General features: G+C 37.1%; 1 protein-coding gene across 2 annotated transcripts in view; it reads right to left on the minus strand.

Annotated features, from left to right (window-relative positions):
- Positions 1-6,622: 6,622 nt before the first annotated feature.
- The window catches only part of LOC139687710 (probable peptidoglycan muropeptide transporter SLC46), a 31,019-nt gene continuing 20,432 nt past the window's right edge, over positions 6,623-17,209 (minus strand). For both annotated transcript variants that reach the window (XM_071584967.1, XM_071584968.1), the window contains 6 exons: positions 15,132-15,257; positions 14,928-15,029; positions 14,657-14,794; positions 9,193-9,276; positions 7,500-7,656; positions 6,623-6,853 (listed from right to left, as the gene is read on the minus strand). In XM_071584967.1, coding sequence (XP_071441068.1) covers positions 6,763-6,853; positions 7,500-7,656; positions 9,193-9,276; positions 14,657-14,794; positions 14,928-15,029; positions 15,132-15,257 — 698 coding nt within the window. In that variant the 3' untranslated portion in view covers positions 6,623-6,762. The remainder of the gene's footprint in view (positions 6,854-7,499; positions 7,657-9,192; positions 9,277-14,656; positions 14,795-14,927; positions 15,030-15,131; positions 15,258-17,209) is intronic.

Here is a 17,209-nt window from a genome sequence, read left to right on the forward strand (position 1 = left end):
TCCTGCAATGTATCCTCTAACCAGCTTTTTATACTGGCCAATGCGCCACTCCCCTCAATATTAGAATCAACAACCACATAGTATCCTGTCCCCATCATCTGCCTCCCTCCCAGGCACGCAGCTAGCAGCAGCAAAAATTTCAACAACTGCTATGAAGTATACAAGAGTATTGCCTCCCTCCTGCAAACAGCCACAGCAATACAATTAAAGACTCAGCTTTAAAATTAAGGAGTCAGTTTGAATCCATCTTTTTAAATCTTGCTAACCCCCCTGGACTACATTATTCCCAGTAACTGATACCTTCCTCTCAACAACCAATCACTGATTACCTAAGCCCCTCTGTTTATGGGCAAATTACCATTGAGGCATTATAAATTGGCTTACAGTTGCTAAATCATTTATTAAATTTACATTGTTTATACTGCAAACATTACCTAATAGTACACACATATATGTAGAATGAATTTAGAGGATTGTCTGTTGCATTTTGGAATTAATTTGTTGCAGTATTTAAGAATGATTATATTTCTACACATTTTACTTTAGTACAATGTAATTAAAAGAGAGCTTTGCAAGGGAATGGAAATTTTTGTTTGATGAGTACTGTGTGTATTCTCAATGTGCTATACATGTTAAACCATACATAAAACCAAGGCAAGAGCATGTACCAGGAATATTCTCCTTTATTTGGCAAAACAATTCATAAATATCTATTACTTTAATCAGCAATTTTCCCAGATACTTGGGTTGATTATATGACATTACTAAAGAAGTGTCACTGTCAAGTGCCATAAAGTAAAGCAAATCTTATGTATTTAATCCTGTCCTTTCCTTGCCCTCATCTATTCCCTGGCCTCTCATGATTTTACTGTACCCTTCATTGTTTTGCCAGGCTTACTGCATCCTAAAGCCTTTTGATTTACTGATGAGAATTATGATCAAGAATGGATGTGTAATATTGAAAAGACCTGCAAGGTCCTTAAATGAATATTTATTTCTTAATTTTTAATCTCAATTCCAAGGTTTCCCAAATGTTTGACTACACCTTTTTTAGGGTTTACTGGTTAAATGCTTACTCCACTAGGAGAGCATATGGTGAAAATACCTTTTAGACCCCCAATGACATTATTACCATAGTAAAAATTTATAGGATTCCGCTCATTTAGAATAGCATTATGATATAAAAACTGTAAAAAACACTTTTTTCTTAAAATTACACTCTTTAACAACAGCATAGCAAACTGTTTGTTCCGTTGAAAATTAGTACAGGAGGGAATGTTACTCCTCTTTCCTAGAATACATCACCTGAAACACCCTTTTTTTAAAAAATTTAGTGAGTACCTATGCACTGAGGGAAGGATCAAATGAGAGGGGAAAGGCTAGTCGTTCCCTCAAATTGATACCAAACAAGATTTTTCTTTCAATTGCTAGGCCTACTATACAACCCATTCCTTTTTAAACCATTCCACATAAGAGCTTAATCTACATCTACTTGATTGACCACAGCTAGTTATTTTTACTAAATAAACGATATGAATTATTATATGCAACACTGCCCCTCAGCCCAAACCACGGCCATCTGTTACTGTTCATGTCCACCCTCACAGGAACATTCACACAATTCTCTTAAATAAGTTGAAATATTATGGTTTTAAGGATACTGAACTAAAATTTATTTTTTCCTACTTATCCGATCGTAAGCAGTCAGTTCATCTAACTGGTAAACAGTCAAAACCATTAAATACCTCATGTGTACCTCAGGGCTCTGTGCTAGGACCTCTTTTACTTCTGGTAATGATTAATGACTTGTGCCCCACTATGATTACTGACTGTGTCCTCTATGCGGATGATACTACTTTTCTACATAGTTCCCCCCATCATTCTGATGCGACGAATAGGGTTCCTATTATACTTAAAAAGGCAGTGGATTGGTTTTCTGCCATCAATCTCCTTATGAATCCCAATAAAACTCAGCATCTTCTATGTACACTAAAATCTGCTACACCAGATAGTGTCCCTGTGAAACTGCTGGGATTTTATTTAGACTATTTAAGTTAACATGGAGTGCTCATATTCTACACATTAGGAAGAAACTTGCGAGAGCATTATTTCTGCTCAGGAAATTGAAATTATATGCGAGTAAGGACTACTTAATGAATGCCTACTATGCATTCTTTCACTCACATATTACTTATGGCATTTAGACTTTGAGGGCATGCATCTGATATTAAGCTAATCTTTGTGATGCAGAAAAAGGCAGTCCGTTCCTTATCTAATTCATGTCCACTTGAACGCTGTAGACCACTTTTTTTAAATTTAAAAATTATGAATGTCTACAATTTATATATATTCTATTCATTAGTTCATGTAAAAGAAAATACGAGTATGTACTCCACTAGGGCTGACGCTCACAGCCATAGCACCAGAGCAAAGTCTAATATGGATTTTCCATACTGTAGGCTAGACAGGACTTACAAAGTTGAAGGTCTACCTATCAAATTGTTTAATATGCTTCCAAAATCTGTAAAGTCAGCCCGCAATGTGGTGTCCTGCAGGGTGCTGCGTGATTGGCTTACCTCCAATCCTTTATACTCAATAGAGGAGTATTATGAGCTCGACTTTACTAGCCTAAAATTATAAGGTCTAGCGTGAGTAGAATACTAGGTGTATGTATGCTAATATTTTCAAATAAGTATTTTATGTCATTGTATACAGTGCTGTTTAGTATATTATCTATGAACAACTGTATGTTCCTATAAAAAGTCTTGAAAAAAATGTGAAAAATGACATCATTTACCATATGTGAATATGATTATAAGATGAATAAAGTATATTATTATTATTCTCTTCAATCTCCATTCTCTTGCAGAGGGTGAAAGCAGGCAAGGAGAATGGCAGTTTCCTATATGCTCAGCAACATGCATCATACCTGCCTTCTATGTCCCTTCGTCCATGTCAATAATAATAATATTTAACATTATAATAAATGGTAAAACCATATTAAATGTTGTTGATATAAATATTATTTAACACATAAACATAAGCTCTTAAATGTGATCAAGATTGCCACAAAATAACTCATTTTCAGGATACATTCAGAACTTGAAATTCAGGATACAGTCCAATTTCAACCGAGTGGGCAGACAATTATACAGTCGAACTTTCACATTATGAAATGAGTTGTAAGTTGATAACAATCTACAGTAAGTAGTATTTAGATTTGCTTTACCCCATATGGTGGGTAGCGGTAGTCCAGGGGGTTGAGTGTTGGACTACTGACCGGGAGGGTCCCGGATTCAATTCCCAGGCAAGTCTCTGGGCACCTGCAGCTACACCCAAGCTATGTGATTTTTTGGGGACCAGATCTTCCTGGGTAACCATAACTGGTACAAGGAAAGGAACTTGCCCCCCTACCCTGGTGTGTGAATTTCACATGCCATCGGACTTAGTACTGGGTGAACTCTACCATCACCTACCAAACCGACCTTCGGGTTGATTACTGTGATTATGGTTTTATGTTTTTTTTACCCCTGGTGGTGTAGTGATATTTTACGATTATTATACCATTCGATTTATTACATGAGATTTTATTTCGTAAGTTCCTAGATTAACTTTCACATGAATCAGAGCCTTAAAGATATATAAACTAAATACAGTCACGATTTTGTATCTAATAAAAAAAGGTTTGCAGGAATCATGTGGTGATATATTAGCAAGAGAGTGAATAGCTCTCTTTTGTAGTAGCAAAATTTGTTTAACATGTGGGAAATGACCCCATAACTCAACACCATAATTCAAATGACATTGAAAGAAGGCATGCTTAAGTGTTAAACGATACTCATTGGAAATGAGAAAGTTGAGCTTTATTAACATATAAACAGCTTTACTCAGTTTATGACAGGTCTGACTGGTTTGAGTCTCCCAGTTAAGTTTTGTATCAATGTAAATTCCTAATATTTTAGCAGTTTCAACATCAGTTGTTTTTGATTTACGACTGCACACAATATGCTGAGTTTTGTTAGTATTTAAATGTAAATGATTAACATCAAACCATTCCTTAGCCTGTTTTTGGGTAGCGCTAGATCGTAACTTTGCATCTTCTGGATGTTGACACTTTTGCACAAAAGTAGTGTCATCAGCATATAAAACAGATCTAGGTTTCATATAACAGGGCAAATCATTAACCATGATGATGAAAAGTATTGGGCCAAGCACAGAGCCCTGTGGTACACCATATTTTACTTCAAGAGCTGCAGATCGACAGCCATCAAGTTCAACCAATTGGTGGCGATCATCCAAATATGACTTCATTAGTTTCAGTGCAACTCCCTTAATACCATAATATTCCAGCTTTGTCAGTAATATTGCATGATTAACCCAGTCAAAGGCCTAACTAAGATCACATAGTGTCACAGAGATGGATTAATGCATTAATGACATTTGGACTCTACTGCCAAAATTGTAGATTTTCCAGATCGAAAGCCATACTGTAATTTGGATTCATCCCAACCCCCGATGCTTTGGGATGGTTTTTCCCAGCAAGGAAATTAAATTAAATGTTAAATATTCTTCACCCTGAATGATTTGGATTTAAAAAAGACTTTTTTTTACATTTAGACACACAATACATGTGAACTCTCTTCCTTAAGGCTTCACTTCATGGAAGTTTTTTATATGAATTCAAAATTAATAGTTATACCATTTACAGAAGATTTTTAGGACTGATGCATTCATGCATTTAATGATGTAATCAAATACACCGATGAGCTTTTAAGTTGGGCTATATACTCTTCGTTTCAACCTTGTTCCTGAGAATGCAGTTAAATGATAAATTGTGTTGTACCAATTGACATTTTGTGGATAGCACAATTATTTTTCTATGAATAGGTACATAATACATTTGAATGAAATGTGATCCCTTGCATTAATGGGAAACTTAACAGGCACATATATTTGAGTATTAATGAAAAATTCAGATGGCACACACACAAGTTAAATGACCATACACTTAAGGAAACTTTCTTGTAAACGAGAGGAAACACTATTGTCTGAAAAATGTAACACATTTCAGGATGATTTTCAAATTTTTCCCGGCCACGGATGAATTAAAAGAAACAAGCAATGCATATTCAAGGAATTTTTGAAAGAAAAGAGATATTAACTGGTAAAGGAGAGATTCAATAGGACAATCCTTGGCAGTGGCAAACCAAGAAAGACAATGCCATCATTATCACTTGTTTTGGAGCTGAACATTCAGATATAAGTTCTATCATCAAATGGAACACTCGGAAAGATATTGCAATCCTGAGGCAAAAGGTTAAAGAGTGTCAAAGGATATGCTTTGATGTTTGATAGGGAAACATGAAACTCAGTCCTTTAATACTTTGAGTTCAGGAATAGTTATTTTGCTCACATTGACTCTGACCATGTGATGACTGGTAGGACACTTGACCAGAGACATCACTAGCTCTTTAGCATTGGCCATTCCTAGGCCATTGACATTGGAATTGAGTACCACAGTTCAGTAACATTCATTCCAAATGATCTCTGTGAAGGATCACAGTCGCAGGAGGCCAAGGTTGAGGGCTGGCAACAAGTAAGGTGGCACAAAATTAAGAAATTGATGAGAGAAAAAATGAAGCAAAGAAAGATGATCATGATTTTTTTATGATTAATTCCTTAGGAAAGATGGATATTTGTCAAAGATTAATAATTTACAATTTAATATCTGATTCTTAAAATTATAAAGTCAATTTTCCATGGCAAAGGATTTCAGACCTCAATTTCAGTCACAGCTGAACCCTTATAACTGTCATGGAATATCCTATAACCTCAATTTCCAATGGGGAGCTATGCACCAGCAAATGATTCAAGAAAAAAACCATGATGCAACCATCTTAGGGGCATAGAGGCTGGGACATGACAACGGGCCAAAACGTGAGATTGTTTACACTAATGTATTTCAGCTCTGCAGGATGATCAATTAATTTCCTACCTACCATAAATATGCTAGTGGTTAAAACAGAAGATATAACCTGGCTGCAATCTTTCTTTGATTATCAAATATTTGACGCACTTCCACAGTTGACTTGACGAAATCATGTCATATTAAAATGAGGCTTGGTATTTGCATCATGCTGAAAAACTAAACTTTAAATGGTATTTACCGTATTTTCCCAACGATACAACGTGCACCTTATCTAAACAAAAATGTTCAGATGATCAAAAAAATGGCGACGCGCGTCATGTAATGAAAATTGAAAAAATCTAAACATGGACGTATTTTTACACACACACACATTCGACATAGACGTATTCTTACATACATCTTTAGCTTTATATAATTTTTTACGTGCATATATATGTATACACAGATGTGCGGCATCTATACACGTTCAAGATAACTATGAAGCCCTTGGTGTGCAGTATCTATACAAATTCATATTAACTACAAAGCTCTGGGTGTACGTTATACATAAGGTGTGCATTATCGATGGGAAAATACCGTACACTAGACTTTAAAAATTTCAAATCTGAAATGTGAAAAACTGAAATTGATATAAATAATTTTTGATCAAAAGAATAATGATACATGAAAATTATGAATAATATTTTTCATTTATTGTAATTTATGATTATAGTGAGATTACAAGAACGAATCAGAGGGCATGATTGTGTGGGTCAGAGGATATGTGATGCCTGGTTTACAACAACCACTGGCTCACCATCACTGCTGGCTTATCACCACTACAAGTGGATGCTCTAATCTGGCAATTTACTCGTGGAATCTTCTCTCGGGAGGAGTGACTTTCTTTCGGATCTTGAATGCCATTTATGAGTTCCATGAATGATGCTGCAAAGTAGGATTTATTTACAACAAACAATGAAGTCTACAAATTTGTACAGAAACCAAATGAATTCAGAATGAAATTCATTAAATCTTTGGTTTGGATGACCAAGAGTGAATTTAAAATAAATTATTGCGTTCAGTTCTCACAAGGTGTAAACTTAACTGGCATTGAAGGGGTCACAACTGATTTTGGTATTAGTTGGCTTTTCTTTGACTGAGTCGGTAATGGTGAGTTGACTAACATAAATAAAAATTGCTTCCCGTTTCTCCAGCAAAAGGTTAAGGATGAATAACACAATAGGAAATGGGGCAGTTTTACCTATGACACATTATAATTGATGGGGTTATCTATGAATATTGCAATTTGAAATTGATATTTTATATTAAAGGAAAAGACATTCTGATGATAACATTTTGGCAGTAATCAGGCTTTTGTAATGTACATCATGCTCCGAAAAAATTCTTTTTTGGCAAAGTAACATCCTTATGTGGTGACTGGAACCAAAGGTCCTCTGGTTGATCAAAAAGTACACAACCAAACGGGATCCTGGAGCCGGTACGCATACACTATATCATAGCCTTATAAACAACACACATACACATTTGCAAGCGCTTGCAAGGATGTGAAATGAACAAAATACCAGCTTACCAACTAAACATCAAAGCCAAGGAAAACATCACAGAAGAAAGCATGAAGAACGCTCCAGGGAAAGAAATGAGGGTTTTCCTGAATAGATAGGTGTACAGGGGTTGGGCAGCCACTGGAGCCAATGCTTCAAATGAAGTACTCAGCGTAAAAGCTCTGCCTGTCGACAAATGCAACATGAAGCATACGCCAAATTCAGCCAAAATTATAAAAGAGATCAAAATCTCAAAATATATGAAATGTTACACGGCTATTTTTATTTTGATTATACAGGAAGGCATCAATAACCCAGCACAATTATAGCATTATATACTTTGTTTAAAAATCTACATTCACCACGGACAGGTAAGCAACATAAATACATTAGGGTTTGAAAATATTTTGATTCAAAACAGCTTAAAATTAAATTAAATTTCTCATAACAGCTTAGGCTACACCATCCAATCTTCTTCAGCTTATTTATATGCTTGAGCAACTGAAGTTAAGAACTTAAACTGTATTCAATGACTCTCAAAAATCTGACTAACTCCAGGTCCAGTCTTCTTCAATTTATTTCTAATTTTGAGTGATAATACATAATTCACTGAGCGGGGGTACACTTTATTTGAACAGAAGTTCTTACCTTCTGGTATGCACCTTTACAAAATGCACATGGGATTCAATTCAGCATTAAATGAAGTGAGATCTGGTGCTTTCCAGGCGTAATTACTTGATGGAGTTTTCTCGGGTCTTCCACTGGGTCAGGGGTTGCTCCATATTGGCCAAAGTTTCCAAGCCTGACTTGTGCATCGCCCTCAGGGTAGATATGAGTGATTACTGGGACCGAAGGATCAAAGAATCGATTGAAATAAGAATGCCAGGACGTAATTTCAACAGGGACTGCATCTAATCCCTCAGCATCGCATGGAAACCAGTGTTCATGAGGGTTAGAAAAGGAAGGAACAAACCACAATGGCCCAGGGGCCAATCAGGAGGCTCCTCCTCTTTGGACCAATCACAAGTCACCTGTCCCAAGAGCTCAAGTATATCAGACGGCCGATTGCAGAGTGGCACCAAGGACGATGCACGAGTTGAGCTGGGAAACGTCCGCCAATATGGAAACCCTGACTCGGTGGAAGACCCAAAGAGAAAACTTCAGCCAGTAATGAAATGTTTAATCTAAGCAATGGGAGTATTAACATTATTTTCAAGATAAATGTGAAGGCAAAATTTTAATTCAGGAAAAAGCTCACAAATACCAATTAACTACACAAACTTATATTGAACAGAAAATATTTGGATTCAGAGAAGCATAAAAGAGAACTCAAGAGCTCGCAAAAATAAATGGAGTCCATATCCAATCATCATAAATTAATTTCTTTTTTTTTCAATTGATGCATAAAATAAATGTGTATGGCACACTTTGTTTGATCAGGGGCTCATGACTTGCGCAGTGTACAAAGCCATGCAAGATGGGGTCAATTTCAGTACAATTCCACGTAATTATTTGAGTGAATGTGAACATCAACATAATTCTCAACATTAATGAAATGGTGAAAGTTTGATAATTCATAATTAATAGCAGCCGTCTACCAACACTGGGTAGGTTTCTCATGGACCTTGGAACTCATATAAGGGTGCTCCTCCAAGCACTGACTGACATGGGGAGCCAGAGGGTGATTTGGAATTAGAATGCTTAACGTATTTCATTTCTCACCGAGTTCATCATGAGGCACACTTCTAGACATAATTGATCTCATCACTGGAGATGCAGCTCCTTGAAGCAATGAAATGGCACTACCTAGAACATTACAATCATCAGAATGACAATTAAAATCATTATTATTGGTAATCTATTAGTTAAGGTAGGCTTTGGATGGACACAAGCTATCAAACTGGGCAACAACAACGCCATTGCCTCTCCCAACAAAACACAACCTGACACCCAACATCGCATTAGGCCCATCTCCAACTCCACATGCTTTCTTCCTCCCTTCATTTCATCCCACATCATCATCCTATTGCTGCCCTCTGCTTGTTTGCCTAACTTCATTCCCCCTATCGCAGTCTTCAACATCAATTTGCCAATCCAAATAACCTGCATCCGACTTTCCTGCCTCCTTCAGATTTCTCCCAGCAAACCTATCTCCTCCACTACCACCGTTGGCCCTTCCTCATTTGTGTTCCTCCAGATCCATTTCAACTTTCCCATCCTCCTCCAAACCAACATTTCAATAACTTCTTATTTCCTTGCTTCAATGACCACAATTCCACGCCATACAACACCATGCTCCATATCAAAGTATTGACAAGCCTTTTCTTAAGATCCTTAATGTCCCTGTCATCTACTCCCTCCTCCTTGTGGAAGCTTCTTTGCTTAGTGCAGCTCTTCCCCTTATGTCCCTACTACTTCAACCATTTTGGTCCAAAGCATTTCTTGATATCGTAGGTGAACTGTTCTACCTGCTCTAGTTTATGAACTCCTATTTTAATTTCAAATTCAGCCTTTTGCTCTCTTGAACACTGCATAACCTTTGTTTTATTCATATTTATTCGCATTCCATATCTATAGCTCTAACTTTTACTCAGTAATGGTTGTAACCACCTGGCTGACTGACAAACTAAAGCTTGGTCATCCAATCAAACCTAATTGATTTTACTAATTTCCCTTCGACTTTCATTCCTACCAGTAGTTCTCCCAACGCCTCTTTAATCATTTCCTCCTCATATACTTTGAACAGCAACGGTGACAACCCTGCCTCAGACCTCTTCCTAACACTGCCCATCTGGACTCCCCGTTCCCCACCCGCACCTGAGCAGTCAGAAACATTCACAGGTTGTGGATTAGCCTCCTTTCCCTCCAATCTATTTCTATTTTCTGCAATATACTCATTAGTTTTACCCAATTCACCCCACCAAATGCATTTTCAAAATATACAAAACAGGCAAACACATCCTGATTATATTCCATATTCCCCTTTATCAATGATCTCATTACTGCAATGTCATCATGCGTGCCTTTATCCTTTCTGAACCCAAATCGATCCTTCTCTGAGTAATCATTTGCCCTGTTCTCCATCCTCTTGTTGATGATCCTCAGAACCACTTCAGTTGCATGATAAATCAAACTTATTCTTCTGTAGTCCTCGCATGATGTGGCCTTTACCTTTTTCAGAATAGGAGCTACAAATGGTCTGACTAAATCTTTGGCCAAATCCCTCTCATATAAATCCTACAAATTAGTCCATAAAAACTCTTCCTCCGAAAATTTCCTAAACCTTAAAAGTAGTTCTGCAGTTATGTTATCTACCCCCACAGCCTAATTTGATTTCAATTCCCTTAGGGCCCTTTTGATCTCACCATCAAATAAGCCTTCCTCTGAATTTATATTCTTCCATTTCCTTCTCTCACCTATCTTTCTAATCATCTTCGTAATCTATGGTTTTCATGTCCTTTTCCAATTTACTGTTCTAATAGTTTCATTTGAGGCTTTCTTTTTCTTGATATGCTCCCATTTTTCCTTTCTAGTACCCAGCTCCCTAGCCTCACTCATGATTTTCCCCACAGCCTGCAGATACAGCTTTCAGTAATTATGGTTAATGCTTCCACAAACCATTTCTTCATCCATGTATCCTGTTCTATTCTCTTGAACCTGATGTAACCCTTCATTAGTACTAAATGATGATCTGAATCCACAGTGTGGGAACGAGGTGGGGAGGGAGTGTTAGGAGAGGGGAGTAGATCAGAGCAGAGATAATTGTACATGTTATACATTGGGGGCAGGGTTAGGGAAAGATGAGGAACTTTGTCAAGAGGGCATGCCTAAGGGTTGGTGGATCTCAGAATATTTCTGAGATCGGGGGGTCATCTGTATGCGAGAGAGAGGCATTGGGGCAATAGAGATGAGGTAGCATCATTATTGTTCAAAATTGGAAAAAGTTAACAAGGAAAGGTTTTCAGTCCGTGAGATCCTGGGAAATAGGTGGTACAAAGGTTTAGTCCTGTGTCAGATGTTGGGTTGTTTTCCTGTGGTGTGTAAGGTCAGGTGGACCGGCAGATTTTATTTTGTAGGAGCTTTCCTAGGTAACCATGTTTGTGAAGTGCATTGTGTTGATCATATGTGGTGACTAAGTTACAATTAAATTTTACAGCAGTTCTTCTTGTGGATTATCAAGTCTCTGCCAGTCAGCACTTTGAGTGCTTAAATTATTAAGAACCAGAATGATAGTTATGGGAGTAGAATCAATTATTATAAAATGAAGGTTAGGAAGTATTTATGAAATAGGAAGGATGAGTTAAATTTAGCTGAAAGACATGAATTACAGCAAATAGGACACTTCACTTTTGAGGGAGTGTTTTCGATTGAAATGGAGAATTTAATGAGAACATTGAAGAAAAATTGAATTTGGTAAAAAAAGTTGTTCAAAGAGGAAGGCGTTAACAGTGGGGACATTTAGTAAAGGTCTGCAGATAAAACTAAGGAAAAATTTTACTTTAAGCATAGTTTTTAATGGCTCTAAAACTTGGTTATTGTTGTGAAAGGATAAACAAAAACTTGAGCACTTTAACATATGGGTCTGGAGAAGAATAGGAAAAACAACGTGAGCAGAAAAGAAAACAAGTGGTAGGAATGGAGAAGGAAGAGATAAGATTTCTGGAATAAATTAAAAAAAAGGTAGGGAATCTAGATGAAGAGATATTGATAGGCAATTTTATGTTAAATATGATTACAGAGGAGAAAAAATATTGGGCAGGTGAAACAGAGGAAGGATATGAATAAGTATGCCACATAGAATGAAGGGAGATAAGGAATATGGACTTAAAAAATGGTTTAATGCAATGTATTTTATTAGGGTATTCAGTTTTGTGTTCGGTGGAGCTCAGATGTTCAGCAGTGATTAGTCCATCTGTCCACCAAAAAACCACCTTAACTGGTGGAATATACTTAGACATTGATATAAATAAGAAAAAATAACTAATTTGAAGAATGCATTCAAGACAGTTGCCTTTCAAAATACTACTCACTATGGACATAGTAATTACCATCCTTTTATAAAATAGGTTCACCTGATCTGCTGAATACTTGTAGAGGAATAAAACACAGTAATCAACCCGAAGGTCAGTTTGGTAGGTGATGGTAGAGTTCACCCAGTACTAAGCCCTATACGGGGTGTGAAAATTCACACATCAGGGGAATGGGGGCCAGTTCCTTTCCCTGTGCCGGTTATGGTTTCCCAGGAGGACCTGGTACCCGAAAAATCACTTTAGCTTGGGTGGAGCTGCAGGTGCCCAGAGTGCCTTGCCCGGGAATCGAACCCGGGATCAGCAGTCCAACGCTCTACCCACTGGACTACCGCGACCCTTGTAGAGGAATAATTCAGAAGAATTTTAAAAGTGCTTCCTTTATTCCTGCATATAATAAAAGAATTGATTTAATGTGAACAAAAACAATTTTGGCGATTAAAATGTCTATCTCCACTTTTATTAGCAAAAAGTCTTTTACTGAACTCTTGGTACAATTTTGAAAGTTCCAAATTCAGTTAAGCCAAGAATATATGAATATAAAGTAGCATGGGTGTATTGTTTGTTTTCTGAGGCATTATCACGGAGTTACATACATCCAGGCACGTTCTATCTGTCTGATAGGTTGTTAAGTCAAAATGCCTCTTCACCACTTTCTGTCCATAAATTCATCAAACAGTTTGAGTCCTAAAGCTAAAATAGAGTACAAATTATAATACCTGGGTGAACAGTACAGAAGCTGGTTTTGCAATATAAGGGCCTAGCTATCCTCAAACCACTCCAATATTCTCTGTGCAGTCTGAGCTCCTGGTCTCTTGCTGAACAAAAGTTAATGGTACAAAACCTACTGCTCTGCCCTTAATCCGTAAATATATATAGGGTGCAATGTAAAAATCCAGACAAATTAAACAATTTTCCAAACATTTTTAATTGAAAAATTTCAATGTTTACTTGTTTTTGTTCTAAATTGTTTGTATGATCATAAACAAATTTATTAAATGAATCCCCCACTCGCTTGAATGGCGGCCTCCATTCTTGGTCTTAAGCATTCGCAGACCTGTTTCAACATGCCATGGACCATATTGGTGGCAGCCGTTTCAATAATGGCTCTAAATGATGCAATGTTTGGACGTCTGCACTTGTTGGTGACCCTTTTGACCATGCATAGTGGTCCAAAGGATTTTAACCTGGGCTACTGGGAGGCTAGAATTCTTTGGATCGAAACATATTGAGGTTGTCCATCCTGCTGGCAAACATATGGCCTTCCAGATGTCACACTTTCCATCCACCGCTTCACTACTTTTGTCAGAGTATACAATTAAATAAACATGCAAGTAAACTTCTTTGTTGATATTTTCCCTCTTGTTTAAGAAATGCAGTGGCATGGCATCACCCTCAGTGGGGACGCAACTCACTCCTTGCACATGAACATTCGTGAGATATTTCGCCCTGGGAACAACGGGGACATCTTCAGGGTGAGCAAGCCGTCGCTCATACGATTGCTTTTAGCATCCACAATAACATTTTTCCATTAGGAAAAATCTGATTTGTCAAGCAGCATAAGCATTTACGGAACAGAAAAGCAGGTCGCAACATTCAACTCCTGGCAGCTTCAGAAAGCATCTGTCTTATTTTAATGGCATAAGTCTTATATCGGAGGCCCTTGCTGACGATTTGATGGATAGCCTTTTAACTCACGCCGACAACCAGCAAAATTTTCAGATCAATGGCCGTGGATCCTCAAAAATGAGCGGCTGAGTCCGTCGGACAATGAACTCCATCAAGTGACTTTTCCACGCTGGTGCCGTGGAACCATTGTCGAACTTTTCTGATTCATTATACTTGGCGACGACATCATATACCATCGATCTTCAGTACCGAACCAAATAATTTCTGAACATTTCTAAAATTTGAGAACAGAATAATATTTGTCGCTGAGCGACCAACACGTACATTTTCAGCATCGTAGGTCTTCGATTATACTCTGAACTTATTCTCAGCAATGCGACCATTTTGAGTTTGTGACTGTTCAGTATTACATCTAGCTTATTGGGGCAACCTCTGCAGGGAATTTTAAATTGAATTTTGTCCGGCCACACTCTGTAATGCAACTTCTGAATAGCTCTTTACATAAAATAGAAAATATGAATAACACATACCACAATACATCATCCAGGTTGTACTTGCAAATGCCATTATGATTGAACCAACAGATGATCCCAAATAGCTAAAAATAGCCAGAGGAGCATCTGCTATTTTCATCTTGTGGCTTAGAATGGAAACTGCAAATATGGCACCTGAAATCAGGTGAAGAATATTACTATTGAAATTTAACATAACCTATTAGTATCCATCACTCTATGAATTTAGTATCACATTTATTCCACAAGTAGAATGCATTCAGGTGAAGGAATAAAAATGAAATCTTACCCATCATCTGCAATCCATTTGTAACACTTCTATAAAGAATAAAATCAATTATTTCCCACCCGAATTCCTTTCTTCCATGCATATAGTACAGATTTGATTCACCTGGAAATCATTTTACTTGGATGTAAGTGACATAATATTCAATAAAAATGAATTCATTCAAAAGTGGCAAAATGCACGAATTAAAAGGAAAATAAACCTTACCATTGGATACCATCGTACTGGACCCATTGGAAAGAATACTCAGAATGAGATAAATCTTTTGACCATTTGAGCGTTTTTTCAACAAAGTCTGGAGCACATCTTTAACTAAGCCAGATTCATGTCTCCCTGAGAATAGAAATTCATTGCACAATTAAAATGTTTAAAATTAACTTATATTGTCCTTATTGGCAAAAAATAAGAGGTTTATTATTTTTCCCTTCAATTTTCAATGTTTGCTGGCAGAATTAAAAGCTTCTCTTAGCCGCATGGGTCCAGATCCCTTGGTTATGCAAAAATAGCATGATATTCTCAGTAGCCATGACAACCCATTAGTCCTTTGGCTTACTTGAGGAATCGTCTGACAACAATGCAACTCAGAATTCTTAATTTCAAAGTACTGTATTTTCCCATCGATAACATGCACCTCATGTATAACGCACACCCAGAACTTAGTAGTTATCATGAATTTGTATAGATACTGCATGCCCAGGGCTTCATCGTTACCTTGAACATGTATAGATGCCACGCATCTGTATCTATATATATATATATACTACCTTGATCAAAAATTTCCCGGAATTTATTCAGAAAATTAAAAATACAAGTTTATTCATCTAAATCTATATTGTCCCCTTCAAAGTAATCCCCATCGACTGCAACACACTTATGCCAGCGCTTGATCCTTTCCTCGAAACATTTTTTATATTCGGTTTTCGGTATGTCCATCAGTGCTTCCTGCGATTTTTCCATTACTTCCTCTCGGCTGCTAAAACGCGTTCCCCGTAATGGTTTTTTAACTCGATTGAACAGAAAGAAGTCACAGGGAGCCAAATCAGGTGAATTCGGTGGCTGTTGGATGGTATTTGTTGCATTTTTTGTCAAAAAATTACGAATAATGATAGCACTGTGCGACGGTGCGTTATCATGGTGCAAAATCCACGAGTTTTCTGCCCACATTTCTGGTCTCTTTCGGCGAATTGCTTCACGCAAACGTCTCATAACGCCCAAATAATACTCTTTGTTTACTGTCTGGCCTTCTGGCAAAAATTCATGATGCACTACACCGTTGTAATCCATGAAAACCGTCAGCATTGCCTTCTTTTTTGACTGAAAACGACGTGGTTTTTTTGGTCTCGGCTCATTTGGTGAACGCCATTCACTTGCCTGATGTCTGGATTGCGTGTCGTACTCATAAACCCACGTCTCGTCTCCAGTAATGATCCTTTTGATGAATGTGGGATCGGATTCAGCCTCGCAAATCATGTCTTTTGCGACGTCAACACGGTCTCTTTTTTGCATGAAATTGAGGTCTTTTGGAACCAACTTTGCTGCTACACGACGGAAACCCAAATCATTAACCACAATGTCTTGGGCGGATCCATAGGCAATGTTCAAGTCCTCCGCTATTTCTCTGATGATTAATTTGCGGTTATTGACCAACATTTCTTTTACTTTATCAATTTTTTCACCGACTTTCGATGTCGATGGTCTGCCACTGCGTTCATCATCTTCGATTGACTCACGACCACTTCTGAACCGCTCGTGCCACTGGTAAACGACCGTTTTTTTTAGAGAATCGTTGCTGAAACACTTTTCCAACATTTCCAACGTCCGTGCGCCACTAAATCCGTTTTTTACGCAAAATTTAATACAAGTTCGTTGTTGCAAATTTAAATCCATTTCTGAAATTGTAAAAAATCGCCAACACACACAGAGATAGATGTACTCTTGGCTACGTAACTTTTGCAAATGTCAAGTTATGACACTAAGATTTAAAGGGAATATCAACAACAGATGTACCAATTTAACAAAAAAAACAGAACTCAAATCGGAACGATGGGAGCGCCACACGGTGGTTATTCCGGGAACTTTCTGATCAAGGTAGTATATACAGATGCGCGGCATCTATACATGTTCAAGGTAATGATAGTGTATATATATATATATGTATATATATATGTATATTATATATATATATATACATATATATATATATATATATATATATATATATATATATATATATATATATATATATATATATATATATATATATATATATATATTCATATATTCAT

Source organism: Hetaerina americana, unplaced genomic scaffold (assembly GCF_022747635.1).
Source record: "Hetaerina americana unplaced genomic scaffold, ioHetAmer1.1.p SCAF_2, whole genome shotgun sequence".
NCBI lineage: Eukaryota > Metazoa > Arthropoda > Insecta > Odonata > Calopterygidae > Hetaerina > Hetaerina americana.